General features: G+C 41.1%; 1 protein-coding gene across 1 annotated transcript; it reads left to right on the top strand.

Annotated features, from left to right (window-relative positions):
• Window positions 1-1099: 1099 nt before the first annotated feature.
• Window positions 1100-10788, top strand: FAM177B (family with sequence similarity 177 member B). The gene is given in 5 exon segments (XM_025892173.2): window positions 1100-1180; window positions 4230-4573; window positions 4865-4932; window positions 7377-7483; window positions 7747-10788. Coding segments are annotated over 4 exon segments (510 nt in total). The 5' UTR covers window positions 1100-1180; window positions 4230-4409; the 3' UTR covers window positions 7918-10788.
• The last annotated feature ends 10241 nt before the right edge of the window (window positions 10789-21029 follow it).

Here is a 21029-nt window from a genome sequence, read left to right as displayed (position 1 = left end):
TAAGCGTCTGCCTTTGGCTCAGGTCATGATCTCAGGGTCCTGGGATCGAGCCCCCCCCACCCCCACCTGGGTGGCTCAGTCAGTTAAGCGTCTGCCTTTGGCTCAGGTCATGATCTCAGGGTCCTGGGATCAAGCCCCCCCCACCCCCAGCCTCCCTGCTCAGTGGGAAGTCTGCTTCTCCCTCTCCCTTTGCCCCTCCCTACTCTCTCTGATTTCTCTCAATAAAATCTTTAAGAAAAGTAAGCAGATTCCACATTCTTCAGTAATTTTGCATAGCACATCCCAAAAAGTCCATTAGGTGGCAGAAAAACATTCACTAAATCGACTATGAGCTAGGTCTCTCACTGTCTTTTTTTTTCTCTCCTTCCTCCCTCCCTTTGAGCCCCCTTGAATTAAAAGATATAAATGCCTATTTAACTCCTAACACTATTATCATGAAGAACCCAGATCAGTATTTTCTTCAGAGAGCCAACAGGTATCATTAATCTGTAATACAGGTAACAGTTAAGCCAGGTATATGGGGGATGGTTTACTTCACTTGGTTTGGAAATGTATGAACTGGGAGATGGTCTTCAGAGGAGTAATGTACAGTAAATGATAGTGGGACTGTTAGGCCTTATTAAACTCTTTATATTTAAGCTTTTTAGCTCGGAGCAAGGTTGGGGGGAAGGCTCAGAAAGCAAAATGCAAAAAGCCCTCTTGAAAAAAAATACACAAGATGTCTTGGCACTAGCTCAATGTACACCAAATTATTAAATCTTTTCCTACTTCTTTGGGCACTGGTCCCCAAACTTGCCTGCACAGTGGGATCACCTGGGCAGCTTCAAACATATCTGATGCCCATGTCCCACCCATAGAGATTTTGATTTAAGTGGTCTGGGGTGTGGTCTACCCTTAGAATTTCTTAAAAGACCCTTAGATGCTTCTAACCTGGTAAGTTTAACAGCCACTGGGTTTATGTAATGCCGTTGTGTAATGTAACTGACCTTCCCACAACTCAAACATGTTCCACCCTGTAAGACACACACTAGAGCACGTCCACGTCAGCATATTTGAGGGCTCTGTATGGCCTCAGCTGAGTTTCATTGATTTATCATCTCCCGAACGACCAAATTTTGTACTACTTTCAAAGCCAAACATAACGAATAAAAGCAATGAAAGGAAAAGCAGAGGGATAAAGGTAGGTGAGTTGTCTCTAAAAACGTTTTCATTTCCTTTTGATTACTGTCGTAGGCTGTGTTTTATTTCTCATGGCCCTGACAATTTGGTCTTAAACACCAAATTAAAATGGTTACTTTTTGCTGCTCTTTGGCATCAGAAACTAAATGGTAACAACTTTTCCTATTTCTTGCTGAGGCCCTGTTGCGATAGGTCACTAAGTCAGGCAGGGAAAACCCTGTGTATTGCTCAAATCTCCTTAGAAGCCCCTGTGCTGGGCGGGTATCACATGACTTTACTGCAGGAAGACAAATTTAACCCTTGATGGGCCTTGTGCAACTCTCACCTTTGCCAATGACATAAACTCAGCACTGTACCAGTAAGATCTGGTGATTTATTCACATATACTGAAGGCATGAAAAATTCTTTTCTATGCTCAAGGTCTTCCAGTTGGACTAAAAATTAAATTTACAGGGGACAGATTAACAGGAGGAAAAAAAAAACAACAAAGTTCTAGTACATGCACACAGAGACCCAATAATGAAATTGAGACCCAGAGAAATGACCAAGGCTGGCAGATTTTGTACTTTTTAGACAGAGAGACAATAAATCTGTGAAGAATTGACAGGACAAACAAAACTTTCAGAGCTTCAGTTAGTATGGACTTCTAAACAGACTTTGGGCTGGGATAGTAAATTAGTAAAAAGTAACAAGGGTTGTTTGTACAGTCTTCTTGGCTCTAAATTTCCTACTCTGATACCCAGGGAGGGTACTTTTCACATAGATTTCCTGCTTTCAGGGGGACAGAGGAGGGTTTGAGTGTCCTTCTCCCACAGGCTGGCTCTTAAGTAACTTTTATTTAAATAATCAATATGCCAAAGTGGCCTATCTTGGGGCAGCCTGCCCTTGGCCCTTACAACACATAAATATATGAATATTCATATATACATAAACATATGTATTTCTGGTCTCAATTGCTGCTGATCTAAAGCCAGCCACTAGTCTGTTATTCCTTTGTGAGTAACCTGCCTTCTCTATTGTAAACTTTAAGATTTTCTGTAATTTCCATGGTCTAGGTTTGATTTCATTATTATTTACCCCTTAGGATTCTCTCTGTTTCCTATATTTGAGAATTTATGTTATTCTTCAAATATTGAAAATTCATAGCCATTACCTCTTCAAACATTATGTTCCCCATTTTTTCTATTCACTTCTTCTGAACACCCAATCAACAGGAATTGAACTTTTTCACCCATTCTTCACCTCAAAACTTTTCTTTCATGTTAATGGAATATATACCTCTTTATGCCGTGTTATGAGAGATTTCTTCATTGTTCAATCTACATCCAACCTATCTATATTGACTATATATTTCATTTCTAGAATTTCTGTTCAGTTCTTTTTCAAATCAACCTGTTCCTCTTAGATATTATGTTTTGTTTCCTTTATCCCTTTGAATATATGAAACATTCATTTTCAAGTTTTGTGTTGCTCTATTCCTCCTAACTCTTGGGTGAAGACTCTCCCAATTTTTTCATCTGTTTACTCCTCCTCAAGACGATTGGTTTCTTCCTGTGATTTGTAAGTTTTTGCAAGTGCCTCCTCAGTAAGGGTTGTTTTAGTGGAGATCCGGCCTACCCTGTCTTGCTGACAGTTCCCTCCGGGGGGCTTTGTGCTTGCTTCCGACAGATTCTGTGAATTAGGCTGCCTTTAGGTCCTGCAGCTTCACTTTGGGTCCTCATACCACAGGAGGACTATGAATTCGGCCACATACCCTGGCATTTGGTACTGGCCTGGGGTTCCAATATTTTTCAGGTGATTATTTCTACCCATGTTGCTAGGAGATGACAAATTACTTTGCCACTTTTGTAAAGCAGTAGGCAGTTCTCCTAGTCCAGATTTTATAGATAAGATTGTACTTTATCATCTTGGCTTTATGCGGGTGTTTCACTTCGCCTCCTCACACTCACAGGATCTGTGATGGGCTTTCCTCTCTGCACCTGTGTTAAAATTTTAGGCCCCCCCGACCCCAACACCTATATCTAGTTCTGAAACCCTCAGGAACCATGTCAGCTTTAGCTCACTCTTAGGATTTTAAGGTTTCCTTCTTTTGCTGATACCTAGCCTTCCTTTTTTACGGTCTCTGTGTCTCTCTTACTGCCTTAGTACAGCTTGATTTAACATTTTTATTGGTTTAATTTTGTGTATTTGGAACAGGAATCTTTCCCGTCTTTCATATCAACTCAGTCTGCCATATTTGCTGATATAATCTTAAAATATATTAAGTACTAATTAAGACAATAGTGTGCTTACCACATTAGAATAGTATCTAACGTATACACTATTATGTGATAGGTACTTAATAATAGCTAGCTTTTACTAGACACTTGCTATTTCCTAAGAATTGTTCTAATTCCGCGGTGTGTCTTTACTCATTGAATTCTCATTTTATAAGGTTGGTACTATAGTCAAACATACACTCAAATTGTGTTATTCTTATTTTATAGATAAGGAAACCAAGGCACAGAGATACTAAGTAATAGGATTTTTTAAAAAGATTTTATTTATTTGAGAGAGAGAGAGTGAGCAAGAGAGAGAGCACAAGCCAGTGGGGAGAGGCAGAGGGAAAGGGAGAAACAGACTCCCCACTGAGCAGGGATCCTGACATAGGGCTACATCCCAGGACCACGGGATCATGACCCAAGTCGAAGGCAGATGTTTAACCAACTGAGCCACCCAGGCATCCTCCTTTGCTCATATTTCAATTGAGTTGTTTTTTTACTTTTTGAATTATAATAGTTCTTTACATATTCTGAAAATAAGTCCTTTACCAGGCATACTTGGCAATTTTTTTCTTCTTTGTGAAAAACCTGTACTCTTAATCACTACATATATAGCCTCTCACTATTTATTGAAATAATTGGGAAATTTCCACAGGTTATGGCCTCTTCCTACCAGTATTTGTTGGTTTTATAATTAATAAGGGGTAAGGGAACCCTGTTGAAATTTTTGTTTGGAGATTCAAGGTTCACATTTTCACTACTAATTAAATTTTTTCCATTTTGATACAGAACGGAACAGTCCTTGTTGAATTTGAAGAATTGATGAGATCACAGCTATGATTACATCTGAAGTCTCTAGCTTTACCATCCACTGAAAATAACTAGACATCTCTCAGCTACATAAACACTGCCCAGGGCAACGTGCCCTAAGGTGCCCTGTTTTTAATTCACTAGTTGTTTTATTTTCTTATGGAAAAAGACAATTTCCAGGAGTCAGAATTAGAGAAGAGTAGATCTCGCAAAAGAATTATCCATTTCACTGATGGAGACATCATGGAAGAATACAGCACAGAGGAGGAGGAAGAGGAAGAGGAAGAAAAAAAGGAACAGAAAACGAATTCAATACATGATCCTGTAAGCTTAGAGTATCAATATAAGTGAACATGGGGGCTGACTAAATGAGAGATTAAGCCAGACAAGGTTTGTAGAAAATACAGTTTTAAGCTAACTCCTTATTCCCCTTGGTTTTCTTTCTAGATCCAGTTATAGTCAACTCATAATTTTGATAACTTTGTATTCCTTCTCTATGAGAAAGAAAATGGAATATACTATAAAACATTTGGAACCTCTACGTGAAACACTTTGTATCACCATTCTTGTTAATAATTACTCTAACTTGATTTCTCTCTCTCTGTTTTTTTTCGGTCTACACTTTCATGGGGGCCCTATCTATGGTTTTGGACGGGGCAAATAGCAAGCACCTCATTTTCTAGTAAGTATTGCCAAGGTTATTTATTCATTTATTTTGTCCTAAATACTCAAGGATAGACTTAACAGACCCTCAGAGTTAGGGCTTCCACTAGTTTAATCTACACCATGGCATCCTGGAGAAGGGACCACTTGGTCAGTTCTCAATCTATGCTTCAACATTTCCAAAGGCATAGAACCTCATATCTTTTTTTTTAATTTTTATTTTTTAAAGATTTTATTTATTTGAGAGAGAGAGAGAGAATGAGAGAGAGAGAAAGCACATGAGATGGGGGGAGGGTCCAAGGGAGAAGCAGACTCCCTGCCGAGCAGGGAGCCCGATGAGGGACTCGATCCAGGGACTCCAGGTCCATGACCTGAGCCGAAGGCAGTCGCTCAACCAACTGAGCCACCCAGGCGCCCAGCACCTCACATCTTTAGGCAGACCCTCCCATCTCTTTCCAACTCTTTTTAGTAAATTCTACCTTATATTTTGTCTTCTTTTAAAGTTATTCCCATTGATCTTAGGTGTCTTTCTTAAGACCATATAAAACAAGCCTAGATTCCTCTTTCATAGGACAGAGTTGCAAATATCTGAAGCCTCTCCCCATTCCCAGTTGACTCTTTATCGGAATAAACTTCCAAGTTTTTTTTTTTTTTGAACTATTGTAATATGACACAGTTCCAAGTTCCCTCATCAAGATCACTCTGTTATGAATAAGAACTTTATTGACCCTTCCCAGGGACACAGTGAATGGCCTAAGTGGCTATTTATAACAGATGAAATACTAAATTTTATTTTGCTCAACATCACCAATTTTCTTTAAAACACAATTGTGACAATTAATTACTTGTTTCCTTCTAACTTTCATATGCTTGTATGGACAACGAGGAGGAAACAACTTTAAAAATCTGAGAAAATATGAAGTATAGTTATATCTCTGAGGAACTGATCTTCATTCATTAAATGAACATTTATTGAGTGCCAATCGTGTTTGGCACTGTGCGGGTCCCTGGGACCCAAAGACAAGTGACAGTCTTTGCTTTCAAGGGACTCAATATTCAGTGGATATTATAGGCCAGTAAACATGCCTATAATTATAATTTGTTGCCACAATCACCAGGGTAGAAGGAGCATAGGGACTACCGATGGGGAGACTCAGTAACGCTGACATATGGAGGCAATACCATCAGAGTGCTATGAAAGTATGGCTAAGCTCAGTGCGGGGATCATGAAAGTCACTGCGGGCAGGGGAGGGGAGAAAAGTCTTTAAATTACAGTAAAAAGTAATGATGAGGTGCTTCAGTCAGATGGTATGAGCCTTAAAGGACTTTCACATCAGGGTAAAAGGTTAGGGATGTGGAAGTTACTTTGGGAACCTAGGTGAAGACACTAATCTTGCCTCAACCATACATAATACATTGGCAGAAGAAATGCTGTCTTCCAGAAAGCTTATGGAAAAAGCTTTAGTTGGGGGAAGTTGGGGAAAGACTGAAGAGGTGAAATGTTCTGGAGAGAGAAAGCCTTAGGAGACTAGGTCTGGTGAAAAAAAGCAAAACCCAATACAGCGATATGAAAATGTGGAGGAGAACAGGGGCGGCAGTGGTTTCCATGTTGAGCTTTGACTTAAGACGGCAAGGACGGGACACGGGGAATCAAGCTGGCTTCCAGGCTCCAAGCAGGACGGTAGTGTTCAAGCGCGTCTGCGTGGGGCTTCCAGGTCGTAGTGGAAGCATAAATATGCTGGCAGGCAGCACCCTGGGCTCCACACAGAAACTCTGGATAGAACTGACACCCAGATGAAACTGTAATGAGAGTTTTCAATTTACAATTCTAGTAGGTCATAAACAGGAAAACTTCCCAGGATTTATTCTAATATTTTAGAAACTTCTCTTACACACACGTACCAGGCATGGTGGCAAACAGATTAAAGAGCTACAGTATTTTTGAAAAGATAAAACACATTTAAAAATGGAGAGCCCCATTTGGATGTGCGATATGAGCAACATCCCAAGAAGAGGAATCAGTCATGGGGATCAGAAAATTGTGTCATAGGGGGTGGGTGTCAGAAATTTATAATCTTAAAGAAAAACATTTCTAGGAGACATCTTCAGGAAAACACTATTAATGTTAAACCTTTATCCCTAACTTTCACACCCAAAGCATCTATTCTGATTGATCAGGACCAACGCTGACCCTGGGTAGTTAAGTATTTTGAAAATCTCTCCTGGCATACCCATCTGGAAAGGATAGTTTATAGACGTAATCCCATGTGAAGATAGAAGATTTAACCATTCTTTTTGAGTCCTAGAAATTCTTGAGAGTCTAGAGCAATTGAAATCTTTTGTCAGCCTTAAAGTTAAGTGTAGTAATGGATCACCTGCAGGCAAGTTTAAACTCTTACCCCTTCAATTGACTCTAAGTTTGTTATTAATTCAGCTTACCAAAGCTCTTATTCTTTCTTTTAGCATGTGAATTCCTTGGTGGAAGATTTGCTACCTTCTTTGGTCTTAATCAACCCAAATATCAGTATGTGTTAAATGAGTAGTATAGAACACAAGATAAGGTATGTGACATCCTTATGGGGGAAGATTGGCTGCTTCCACTTCATATAAATTATTCTCCCTCCTGGTAATCATGTACAATTTCACTCCATGATACTTTATAGTTGCCTTTCTTGTGTGAAGTCCGAATGTCATGAGATGGGTTGCAGAAGTTGGCTGACCATGAAGCCTGAGATTACTTAAAAAAGAAGCTTCTTACAGGGGTGTCTCTGCAAAAGGGGGAGTTCAGAGGTATCTGGTTTGCAGTTAAGCTTTTCTGTATTTCTCTCCATACCAGGAAAGTGACGAGAATGGATCAAAGGCCCAGCCAGCCAAGGTTCCTAATGAAAAGTGTCACCTGGAGGCTGGGGGCCAAGAGTATGGAACCAGGCAAGACATTGCCCAGGGTGTTCTTCAGTGGAGCACCTCATCTGGGGAGGGCCTGGCAGCAGATTTCAGCTCGTAATGGGCCCCAGGACTGTAGTTCCTCTGAATGTCTGTTTCTCCGCCACTGATGACCCATGGCAACAGCACAGAGGTTGTGCTTCTAAGCCAGATCTGATCTTAGTCTCCTTGTGATTTATTCTCCAGCATCCAGTGATTGCAAGCAGTAATGAGAATTATGGATGCTTTCTCAATTTTATGAGCCCCCCCCAAGTCAACTCCACCCCGCCACCATAGTGCAAGTCTTGCTAGTCAGTTGTGATCTCTTATTATTGATGTTTGCAAATAAATGCAAATGCCTGAAGGAATTTGGATCTGGCAATTTTGGACTGAAACTCTTCATCGTGGGGCTAGGGTGCAGAAAAGAAGCTGTTCTCAGAAGAAACTTTGGGCATTATGAAGTCTAAACAAGTCCCCTTTCAGGGTATGATGTAAGGTGTGTGCTTTCCAGTAGCCACCCTGGCTTAGCTGGGGCTTGCTTTACGATAAGCAAACATTGCTAGTAACTTTGTTACAATATATCAAAGTCTGAGAATTGGGTGCATTTCCCCCCACACAATTAAAAACAATAATCTAAGCTCTATAAAAAGTATTTGAAAAATGGATGATTTTGTTTATTTGTCAGCAAAATTTCAAAACCTGGAAAGATCAAACATAGAGATCATAGCTGGATATCACAGGTTGTGCTGACGAGAGGTCGCTGTGATAGAAAAACACAGGAGTGGCAGTAATAAGACCCGAGGTCAAGTCTCAGTTTTACCATATACTAGCTGAGTGTCCAGATTTCTGAGCCCTTGTCCCCTTCTCTGAAAAATAGGGGTGGCGTATATTTGTTCCTCAAGGTTTACTGTTAAACAAAACGGGATAATGGGAAAACACTTTTAAAACCGTGAATATTCAATGTTAATGCTTAATTAGTGGCTGTTATAGACTGTTACCTTGAAAATCCCCAAAGAGCCTTCTGGAATTCACGCCCTGGTACTGTCCCATCTACGTTGACGCTGGGCTTGGCCACATGACTTGTTTCGGCCAACGAAACAGTAGCATGTGTGACGCAAGTGGAGGCTTGACGGGCACCTGCAAATGGGAGCCTGTCCTCTTAGAAACTCTACATAGTAAAGAAGTTTGGGCTAGACTTCTCCATAATGAAAGGCCACGTGGAAATAGATTCCCAAGGATGAAAGACTGTCTCACATATTCCAGTCCCAGCCAAGCTCCTCACCAAATGGAGCCACATAAATGACCTTCTCTTATCCTGTGTGGAGCAGATGAACCCGGCGGCTGAGTCCAGTCAATCTGCAGAATCACGAGAAATAATGAATCATTATTAAGTGTTGGAGTGGCTTATTTTGCAGTCATGTGTAACTGAAATAATAGCTGTAAGAGAACGGGAAGTTGGAGTTGATTTGATATGAAATCAAGAAGGAGGCCTTGGGAATAAGGTGTCATCGGTTGGATACATGAGAATAAGGCAGGTTTTGCTGCATAATTGGACAATTCTAAAAGCTCAGTGGCTTGAAACAACAAAAGGTTATTTCTTTCTCATGAGAAGTCCATTGTCAGTTCAGGTGGCTTCCCAGAGCGTTGGCTCAGGGGTGCATGCATCTTTGATCTTATGGTTGGTTCCTCCATACTGTGATGTGCTCAGGGCTGCTGAAGCAGAGTTGGAGTGGACAGTTAAGCACCAGCAATCAACGTCTCCACTAAGAATAAATCACGTCACTTCTGATTATGTTTCTTCCACCAAAGCAAGTCACGTGGCCACAATTAACTTTAAGGGGTGTGAGCCTCCTAAGACAGCTGAGAAAGGGAAACACTTTTTCCTAGTGGCAGGATGGGGTAAATGATGGGCTCAAGCGTCAATGTGATATTGATTTAATCTCAGCTCTGATGCCCCTTTGTACCCCGATGGCCCTGTGCAAGTGACTCAACTTCACAATGTTCCTATGTGTAAAACAGATTTGATACAGGCAGCAAATTCTATTTGAATTAGCTTATGCAACAAAAAAAGAATTTTTTGGAGGGATACTGAAGTATCTCATGGACCCCAAGGGCACATAAATTTTAGTAGGTCTAGAACAAATTCAGCAAACATATACATAAGCAATATTCTCTCCATTTCTCAACTTTCTTACATGAGGAAGAAAGATCACTGCATAGCTCTTTTATTTTGTAAACTTTATTTTTACCGGGATATAATTGACCTATAATATTGTATTAGTTTCAGGTGTACAACCTAATGATTAATATTGGTATATATTATGAAATGATCACCAGATTTAGTCTAGTTAATATCCACCACAAAGTTACACATTTTTTTTCTTGTGATGAGAGTTTTTAAGATCTACTCTCTTAGCAACTTTCAAATATATAATGTTTTACTAACTATATTCATCATGCTCTATCATTACCTCATCTTGATACTTACACTTATTTTATAACTGGAAGTTTGTACCTTTGGACCACCTTCGCTCATTTCACCCGCCCATCATCCCCCACCTCTGGCAACCACCAATCTGTTCAGTGTATCTATGAGTCTGGATTTTGTTATTTGTTTTTGTTGGTTGGTTGGTTGGTTTTTAGATTTCACATATAAGTGTGATTATGTATTATTTATCTTTCTTTGTCTGACCTATTTCATTTAGCATAATACTGCCCCCAAGTTCCATCCATGTTGTTGCAAATAACAAGATTTCCTTCTTTTTCAAGGCTACATAATATTCCATTGTGTGTGTGTGTGTGTGTGTGTGTGTGTGTGTGTGTGTGTGTGTGCCACATTTTCTTTATCCATTCATGTATTCATGGTTCCTTAGGTTGCTTCTGTGTTTTGGCTATTGCAAATAGTGCTGCAATAAACGTGGCGCATATGTCTTTTTGAGTTAGTGTTTTCATTTTCTTTGGATAAGTGCCCATAAATGGAATTGCTGAATCACGTGGTGCTTCTACTTTTAATTTCTTGTGAAATCTCCATACTGTTTTCCATAATAGCTGCACCAATATATTTTGCCACCAAGAATGCACAAATGTTTCCTTTTCTCCACATCCTCACCAATACTTGCTTTATCTTGTCTTTTTGATATGAGCCACTCTAATTAGGAATGAGGTAATATCTCATTGTGGTTTTAACTTGCATTTCCCAGATGATTAGTGATGTTGAGCAACTTTTCATATATCTGTTGGCCATTTGTATATCTTCTTGGGAAAAATATCTATTCAGATGCTCTTCCCATGTTTTTAATCAGATTTTTTTTTGCTATTGAGTTATATGAGTTCTTTATATATCTTGGGCATTAACCCCTTATAAAGATATATGATTTGCAGATATTTTCTCCCATTTGTCTTTTCATTTTGTTGACAGTTTTCTTTGCTGAGTAGAAGCTTTTTAGTTTGATGCGGTCCCACTTGTTTACTTTTGCTTTTGGTACCAGATCAATAGCATTTAGTCTGCCTCTCAGTCCCAATTCCAAACATACAGGACATAGAATCTGATTAGCCCTTTTTGCTCAGGTGACCATCCATCTTCTGATCAATTGTGACCAAGGAAGTGGAGTCATGTAGCAGCAACATGAATATAGGACCTACTTCTGGGTGAGCAAGATTCTCAGAAGAGGATTAAAGTGAACTAGGCAGACACACCCCAGGAGCATTCTAAGGATAAAATGTGAAAATTGAGGAAAAACATATGGCTCTAATTAGGTACTTAAACCATAATATCAATTATAATTATTAATACTGATAAGAATTGTGAGTTGAAGGAGTCTGAATGGTTTATCCCCACTAAGGAGTCAGTCTTAGTTCTTCATCTGACGGGCCCTGTTAGTCCAATTTCAAGATAAAGCAAATCTGAGCTTCTGATATGGCAGAGAAAGTGGCTAAGCCTACCAGTTAAGCATTGGTCATTTGTACCTCGGGTGTCAGATCATACTAAAACCCTCTTTGCTTTATTTGTTAAGTTGCTTCAAACAGACCCTACGATGGACTCTTTTTTACTCTCTACTTTTCCTAAAAAATAGCTATACCCTGGAAGATATCCACTTAGTGCTGATTCTAGACAATTAGGCAAACCAAAGTGTAATATTTGCAGGAGTGAATTTTATCTAGTAAATAGTATACTCTCAATCTATTTTTCTTTTCCTCTGAAAGAATGGAGGTTGCCTTCCCTTACGGTCAGTGACCATATGCAAATCAATCAAATCTTGAGCTAAATATACTAAGGAAAGCAAATGGGAACCAATGCCCAGATCTTACTGGGCTGTGGCTACAAGATAACTTCACATTTCCCTTAATATTAATTCATTCTTTTAATATTAATTGGGCATCTTCCCTGTACCAGTTACTGTTTTAGGTGCTATCAATCAAAGAGACAAAAATCTCTGCACTCCCCCTGGCCTTAAATTCCAGATAGCTAAATTATCAGGACATCCAGGTTTTGTGTGGCCAGCCTCTCAAATGGTTCCAATAATCTTCACCTCCTGGGACTCACATCCCATGTAGCCTTTCCCACATTGAACCAGGGATGTCTATGTTACCAATAGAATATGTCAGAAGTAATGGTGGGACACTTCTGAGATAACTGTAAGAGAGACTATGACTTCTGTTTTGGTCTCTTAAATCACTTACTCTGGGGAGAGCCAGCTGCTATACTGTGAGTACATTCATGCAGCCTGTGGACGGGTCCATTTGGTAAAGAACCGAAGTCTCAGGCAAACAGCCAGTGAGGAACAGAGGAGTTCTCACAGGCCCAGTTTCTCCCAAGAGCCAACCACAGCATCCCCACTTCTCTCAATTAGGTCCTGGTGGCTACCAGGTCACACACTGGCTGGTATACCCCCTTGCTCAGATAGCTGCCAGGACCCACATGCACAGCTCCCTCTCCTGAACCAGGACTCCAGCAGCACAGGCCTTTGGGCAGCCAGGGTTCCCAGGTGTTTCTGCCAGAAGGTAACCCCAACCCCAGCCCTGGCAAGACGTTCAAGTCCCCCCCAGATCTGCCTTCAGAGGCAATAGGCACCATTGTAGGTTAAGCCTTGGAGTTATTCAGATGCCTTGGGACCCCTAAGAGCCTGAGCCACTGATTCTCCTGCTTAGGACAACCTCTGAACTATTCCAGATCTCCAGCAACCACTACCTAGCAGGCACACACCACACAGAGCACACACCCCTTCAGCAGACCTTGGGCGGCCAGGCTCCCTCCAAGCCTCTGATGCCACGGCTGGTCTAACCACCTGGATATTCTCCTGGGATGCCCCCACAACAGGATATAGTCCTGAGGCCACAAAGGTGTGAAAGTCAGTTCCCTTTTAAAAGTGCTGTTAATGGGGACCCAAGGTTATCAATAAACAAGGGCTCCCAGGTGTCTTATTCAAGGACAACTCAGTCCCTCCAAACAGGGCTTTAGAATTCTCTCCATATCCAGCTTCAGAGGGAACAGGAGCCTTTGTGTAGTGCAAGCCTGGACATTGGCAGATGCATGCTTTTTCCCAAGAGCTAACAACTGTGACTGCTCTCCTGAACTGGGTCCTGGTCCAGTACTAGGGCACAGGATGGCCCTTATTACCCCTTGCTCCAGAGCTGTGCGGGAACATCAAGCACAAATCTCTCTCTTGTACCAGGCCGCAAGGGGCAGGGTCCTCTCCAGCAACCAGTGCTCCCAGCTGTTTCTTATCAGAGGATACCCAACCAGTCGGCTTGGCCCCACCCTGGCAAGGCAGTCCATTGTTCTCCAGCTCTGCTGTCAGTGGAAATAGACACATTTGTGTAAGATAAGGCTTGGAATTAGGCAGATGCTACGTACTCCAAATAGCCTGCTCCTTGACCTGGCCTCTCCCTACATTTGCTCTGTTCCAGATCCCTGGCTACCCTGACCTGTGCATCTGCAGTCTGCACTTTATCTGCTGACCTTGGACTGAATGGGACTCTCCAAGCCCAAGTAGCTCTGAGAGCACCCCCAACCACCTGAATGGCTTCAGGGTGGAGGGAGCCCAAGACGGGAAAATATTTTCCTTCCTCCCTCCCTCTTTTCCTTTCCCTCCCTCCCTTCTTACTTAAGATTTTATTTACTATGAGAGACAGCGAGCGAGAGAGCGAGAGAGCGCGTGCGCAAGTGCATGCGGTGGGGGGAGAGAGGAGGGGCAGAGGGGGAGGGAGAATCTCAAGCGGAATCCATGCTGAGTTTGGAGCCCAAGGCGGGGCTCTATCCCAGGGCCCTGAGATTACCACCTGAGCCGAAATCAAGAGTCCAACCCTCAACCGACTGAACCACCCAGGGGCCCTGATGGAAAAATATTTCTGAGGTGGCAGATTTAATATGGCGACAGTCAGCCCTCATTGGGATTGCCTGCCTGATGCGTTCGCAGGGTTCTCCAGCAATCAAGGCTCCCAGGTGCCTCTAATTGGAGGGTATCCCAACCATCCCTTGTGCCTCACCTGGCAGGGCAGTCCTGATTCCCCCAGCTCTTCCCTCCAGGGGGAATATGCACATTTGCGTGGGTGATCCCTTGGAATCAGGCTGATGACTTGCACCCCCAGCTTCCCTGTCCGGTGACCCTGCTTGCCCAGACACTTGCTCTGTTCCAGGTCGCCCGCTATCCGGACCTGCTCGTTTCGTGCGTGCGCACCAAGCACCTCCTCAGCCCATAGCGGGAAACCATGGCCGTCCAGGCCTGTAGAGCTTCAGTTGGTCCCAAAAGACCAGCATAGCCTCCAGGGCAGAGGGAGCCCCCCCTCTCACTCCCATACAAAAATCTTTCTGAAGCAGTTGCTTTAAACTGGTGACAGTGCCCATTTGGACTGGCTGCCTAATGGGGTCCTGGACTTATCAGTAATCCAGGCTCCCAGGTGTTTCTTAGTGAAGGTAGGCAGCGGCTGCCGGGCCCAGACCCGGCAAGGCAGTCGGGACTCCTCCAGCTTTCTCTCCAGGGGTAATGTGCACCCTTGTGTAGGTGAGAACTTGGAATCAGGCCGATGCCTTCTATCCCGACAGCCGGCTGCCGCCACCCGCCTCTCCAAGAACTTGCCTCCTTCGGGTCTCCTGCTCCCCTGCCGTGCGCGGTGGGCGCATGCGCAGTACCTGGCCCACCAGTCCGCGGAGGGCAGCTATCCTGGACCACCTGCACAGCCTCCTCCCAACCTGAAAACCTTTCTGAGAGGCCACCTTAAAACCCGCAACAGTCAGTCTACCTTTGGACTGGCTTGCCTGATGGGGTCCAGGTCATCTCCAGCAAGTGTCTCACTCTCTCTCCCTTTTTAAAAAAGATTTTTATTCATTTGGGAGAGAATGAGCGAGTGAGAGAACACGAGCGGGATAAGGGGTAGGGGGAGAGGGAGAAGCAGACTCCCCACTGAGCGGGGAGCCTGACATGGGGCTTTATCCTGGGACTCCAGGATCATCATGGCCTGAGCCGAAAGCAGACGCTTAAGAGACTGAGCCACCCAGGAGGCCCTCTTCCAGGTTTCTCTTATCGGAGCCCATCCTTGTGTAGTCCAGGCCCCTTCCTGGCAAGGCAGTCTAGTGTCCTCCAGCTCTGGCTGCGGGGAGAATATGGGCATTTGTGTAGGTTAGGGCCTGGATTGGGAAGAAGCCTTGGACCCCAGCAGCCCAATTCCCATGACCAGGCTTCTGGCGGTTCCCGGTAACAGGTCTCTGGGTCCCCTGAGCTGCGTGCCACATGCATGTGCTAAAGGCACCCGTCACCTGGCACTGTTTGGTGATTTGGATTTCAGAGACAGATCTTCTCCTACAAAGATTCTGGCCCTTGTTGATGAGAACAGAAGTGGTGAAACAGCAAAAAGTAAAAGCCAACCCTGTAGGGGACCTTGGGTGGCTCAGTCGGTTAAGCAACTGACTCTTGATTTCCACTCGGGTCATGATCTGGGAGTTGGGGGGGGTGTCATTGGATCAAGCCAGCATTGGGCTCCATGTTCAGTGGGGAGTTTGCTTGAGGTTATCTCTCTCCCCCTCCCCTGGCGCCCCCCCAAAATAATAAATCTTAAAAAACAAAAACAAAACAAAACCCACCAACCCTGTGAACATGCTCATTTTATCATTTTGGGATGGCTACATTATCCTAGGTTCATTCATTCATTTAGTCAACAAATATTTATATTTACATATTTAAATATCTTTAAATTTTATTTAAATAGATTTTTGGGGGGAGCAGTTTCAGGTTCACAGAAAAATTGAGCAGAAGGTACAGAGATTCCTTGCATACGTCCTGTGTCTACACCTGGCAGCCTCCCCGATTATCACCACCCCTCATCAGAGTGGTACTTTTGTTACAACTGATGTACCTACATCAACACATCATTATTTAAAGTCCACAGTTTATGTTAAGATTCACTTTTGTCTTACATTCTGTGGGTTTGGATAAATTTATAAGGACTTGTACACACCATTACAGTATCATACAGAATAACTTTATTGCCCTAAAAATCCTCTGCGCTCCTCCTATTCATCCCTTTTGCCTCATTAACCCCTGACAACCACTGATATTTTTACTATTTCCATAGTTTTATCTTTTCCTGAAAGCCATGTAGTTAGAATCATATAGTAAGAAGGCTTTCAGATTAACTTCTTTCACTTACTAATATGCACTTAAGTTTCCTCCATGCATTTCCATGGCTTGATAAATCATTTCTTTTTAGTGCCAAATAATATTCCATTGTCTAGATTATTTATTATTTATTCATTCACTTCCTGAGGGCATTGTGATTGCTTTCAAGTTTTGGACTCTATTCAGCACTCCAAAGGCCATGACTCTTGTAAAGGATAATCTTTATATAACAACACCGTCATTCCATTGGCAAATTGAGACCATAATAAATGCTCATTAAATTAAAATATAATAACTACAAATTTTGCTTCTGAGCAAGTCTGCTCATTCAATATCTGAATTCCTTTGGCTAAAACTCAAGATAGATTTTCTTACACCAAATTCTTCTTTAATAAAGAGATGCTCCCAGTTACAGATATTCACATTTTATATAGTTTCTCCTAAATATTTGTCTATTTTATATTTGGATTAAAGTTTTTTTTAGTATGTTTTTATCTACCCCATTAGATCAGAAGACTCCAAGGGTGTGATTTTGATGTTCTCTATTTTTAAACATCTTTAAAGAGCTTTAAAGCATTAAACTTACCCATATGTAGAGCTTTTATTTAATGAATATATCATTATTGGTTGATTCTGAAATTAGTGTTTGCTAGTGTCCTCGAACCTCAGAAGAAAAGCAGTTGTGGACTTAAGAAAAATTCCTTTATATGTGCCATAGAAATAGTTAGAACCCTGTTGAGTATGGGCAAACTACATCTTAGCTTCTGGTAGATTTGTGAAGTAGGAGTGTCTTCAGAGGTGTTTATCTGAGGTTACTAGGATTAAATCCTCTGACTACACACAATGCACACCATAGTATTTTTTAATTTTTTTTTTATTCTGCAATCACACAAACTTTCCCCTTATTATTTGTTTTCTCAAGCACAGCCCTGCGTATCCTTGCTTGAGAGGAGATGACACAATATGGGATTTCACAGGCATTTTAATTGAAGCTACGGTTAGACTTCTAATTCTAATGTCTGGATCCTGATGGTTATGCTTTTATTGTGATTTCCTCATGGCTGGATATTTTCACCAGTAAGACTGTGTTTGGTAAACAAGAGGAGGTTTCAGTCCTCCTGAGCAGCTGAGAAATGTAGGAAAATGACCTTGTAAGTCGTTGATAAACTTGTATTCCTGAAACAGAAATGTCTGATTTTAAAAGTGTTTGAAAACACTATGAATCATCTTCTGGAGAAGTCGCATGACACAATTATTTGTTAATCAGGTTAAGTGGAGTTGTATGATGCTTGCATAATAACAGTCCACATATCTAACTGTGGCTGGCTTTGTTCTTATACTCTGTGTTTTGTCAATCTAAATGCACCCTGCACGGAAGAAAACTGACCCTAAACAGCTTCCTTCAACTTCAAAATATGCTTCTTTACATATTTTACAAATGGAAATATCTTTTCTCTCTAAAAACCATAAGCTCATTGAAAAATTAAAACAATACGGAAATATATAAAGTGGAGAATAAAATAAAATTCTCGGTTAAAACCCACATATATATGGTTTATTAAAATGGGATTACAATGTTACATCATTTCCGCTTAACAATATATTATGAATCTCTTTCTTTATCCCATTAATTTTTTGACTAGGCAATGGATGTACATGGTAGAATATTTAGAAGGTACAGAAAGTTATAAGTAAAACACCTGGTTCTCCTCTCTGAAGACAACCACTGTTACTAATTTTTTGGGTAATGACAATTCATACATAACTTTATGTATTCTTTTTGTTCTTTCACAAATTTTAACATACTCTAAACACTGCACATTTGCTTTGTCACTTACTTTCACCTAGTTCCTAATGCAGCCAACTTTGCAGAGAAGCTCAACTTGGGACTTAAAACTGGGTGGTTCATTAAAGCTTTGATATTCAGTTGGTCTAGAAATTTTTAACATCTGATGAGTGAATCTACTTGTTAATGGCTGAGAGAGACCAGAAAAACTTTGAGATTTGTCTGAGATTTCATTCAAAGTTCTAGTTGACAGGATGGATTTAAAGGGTCAGCAGTGCAAAGGGACAGCTCTTTCCAGGTTTTTACTCTCATAACAATGCATAGGCGAGTGTCCTTTTAGGCAACAATTTCACACAAGTGTGTCTTTAGGTAATCCCCTAGGAGTAGGTGACTGGATTGATGGGCATTTTTGGAACCGATTTTGCCCAAATTCTTTATGCTAAAGTTGTACCATTATCTTAGTGCCAAGATTCAGGATGCCCATTTTTCTATATCCTTGCTACCTAGTGCATTGTTGAAATTGTTGTCTTGAAAAAAGTACACTTGTGTCAGCTCAATACATTTTCATAACTAAACACACCCATATAAGCAAAACTCAGATCAAGAAACAATATTGCCATTACCCCATGTCCTTCCTTACCACTTACCTAAATAAATTATTACTTTGATGGTTGGCAACTGATGACTTTCTAGTACCATTATTCCTTCTATATTTATCCATAAGCTTTCTGTTGTAAGGGGTAAATGGTATTTTTATTTATTTTTTAATTAAAAAATTTTTTAAAGATTTTATTTTTTTGAGAGAGAGAGAGAGAGCAAGCACAAGTGGGTGGAGAAGCAGAGGGAGAGGGAGAAGCGGACTCCCCGCTGAGCAGGGAGCCCAATGCGGGCTCTATCCCAGGACCCTGGGATCATGACTTGAGCCGAAAGGGGATGCTTAAACCGAGTCACCCAGGAGGAGCCCTGTAAATGGTATTTTTAATATACATTTTTTATTGTCTATTGACAGTATAAAAATGTAAAATTTTTTGAGTAACTTAAATTTTTGACCATAAATCCAGCAATATTTCTAAAATCACATATTATTTCCAGTAGTTTGAATATTTCTTTGGATTTTCTATGGATATAGCCATATTATCTGAGAATGAGAATAATAATTCTTCTCCTTCCCTTCAAATATTTATGTCTTCCATTTCTTTTTATTGCTTTGTTGAACTCACTAGAATCTTAAGTGCAATGTTGAATTGAAATGGGTTAGTGGACATCCTTATATTGTAAGGCAGCCACTAGTAATGAGTTTTAGTTAGTTGATTTCTATTTTATTTTACCTTATATATATCAGAAGTTTATTAAGATGAAATTTTTTTAAAAGATTTTATTTATTTATTTATTTATTTATTTGAGAGAGTGAGAGAGAGCACATGAAAGGGGGGAGGGTCAGAGGGAGAAGCAGACTCCTCGCTGAGCAGGGAGCCCGATGCGGGACTCGATCCCGGGACTCCAGGATCGTGACCTGAGCCGAAGGCAGTCGCTCAACCAACTGAGCCACCCAGGCGCCCCAAGATGAAATTTTTGAACACACGATTAGTGAGCTATGATTAACCCATTTGTATTTTACTGTTTAATCAGTAGGAACTGTTTAATTTTTGTCTTACATTTTTATATGATTTCAATATAGTAAAAGTTGCTCTCTTTTTGTTTTTGTTTTGTTTTGCTTGATATGTCATGGACGATTATTTTAATCTTAATGTTTTGGGCCACTTTGTTTTATTTATTTTATTTTTGGGGGTGATATAGTAATATATTATCTTTTTTCAAATTTTTATTTAAATTCTAGTTAGTTAACATACAGTGCAATATTGCTTTCTGGGGTAGAATTCAGTGATTCATCACTTACATACAACACCCAGTGCTCACCACAACAAGTGCCCTCCTTAATACCCAACCCCCATCTAGCCCATCCCTTACCCACGTTTCTCCATCAACCCTCAGTTTGTTCTCTGTTGTTAAGAGTCTCTTATGGTTTGTTTCTCTCTCTCTCTCTCTCTCTTTATTCCCCCTTCCCCATGTTCATCTGTTTTGTTTCTTAAATTCCACATAGGAGTGAAATCATATGGTATTTGTCTTTCTCTGACTGACTTATTTCACTTAGCATAATATTCTCTAGCTCCATCCATGTCATTGCAAGTGGCAAGATTTTATTCTTTTTGATGGCTGAGTACTATTCCAGTGTGCGTGCGTGCGTGTGTGTGTGTGTGTGTGTGTATCAATACCACATCTTTATCCATTCATCAGTCAATGGGCATTCAAGCTTTTTCCATAGTTTGACTATTGTTGATAATGTTGCTATAAACATCGGGGTGCATGTACCCCTTCAAATCAGTATTTTGGTATCCTTTGGGTAAATACCTAGTAGTGCAATTGCTGGATTATAGGGTAGTTCAGTCTTTAACTTTTTGAGGAAACTCCATACTGTATTCCAGAATGGTTGTACCAGTTTGTATTTCCACCAACAGTGCAAGAGTGTTTCCCTTTCTCTGCATCCTCGCCAGTACTGCTTGTTTCCTGTGATGTTAATTTTAGCTATTCTGACAGGTGTGAGGTGGTAGCTCATCGTGGTTTTGATTTGTATTTCTCTGATGATGAATGATGTTGAGCATCTTTTCATGTGTCTGTTAGTCATCTAGCTGTCTTCTTTGGAAAAAGGTCTATTCATGTCTTCTGCCCATTTCTTAACTGGATTATGTGTTTGTTGGGTGTCGAGTTTGATAAGTTCTTTATGGATTTCAGATACTA

The sequence above is a fragment of the Callorhinus ursinus genome, unplaced genomic scaffold, assembly GCF_003265705.2.
Source record: "Callorhinus ursinus isolate GAN/ISIS: 27379988/994484 unplaced genomic scaffold, GSC_fseal_2.0 scaffold54, whole genome shotgun sequence".
Classification (NCBI taxonomy): Eukaryota; Metazoa; Chordata; class Mammalia; order Carnivora; family Otariidae; genus Callorhinus; species Callorhinus ursinus.
This window is presented reverse-complemented; position numbering and strand designations above follow the sequence as displayed.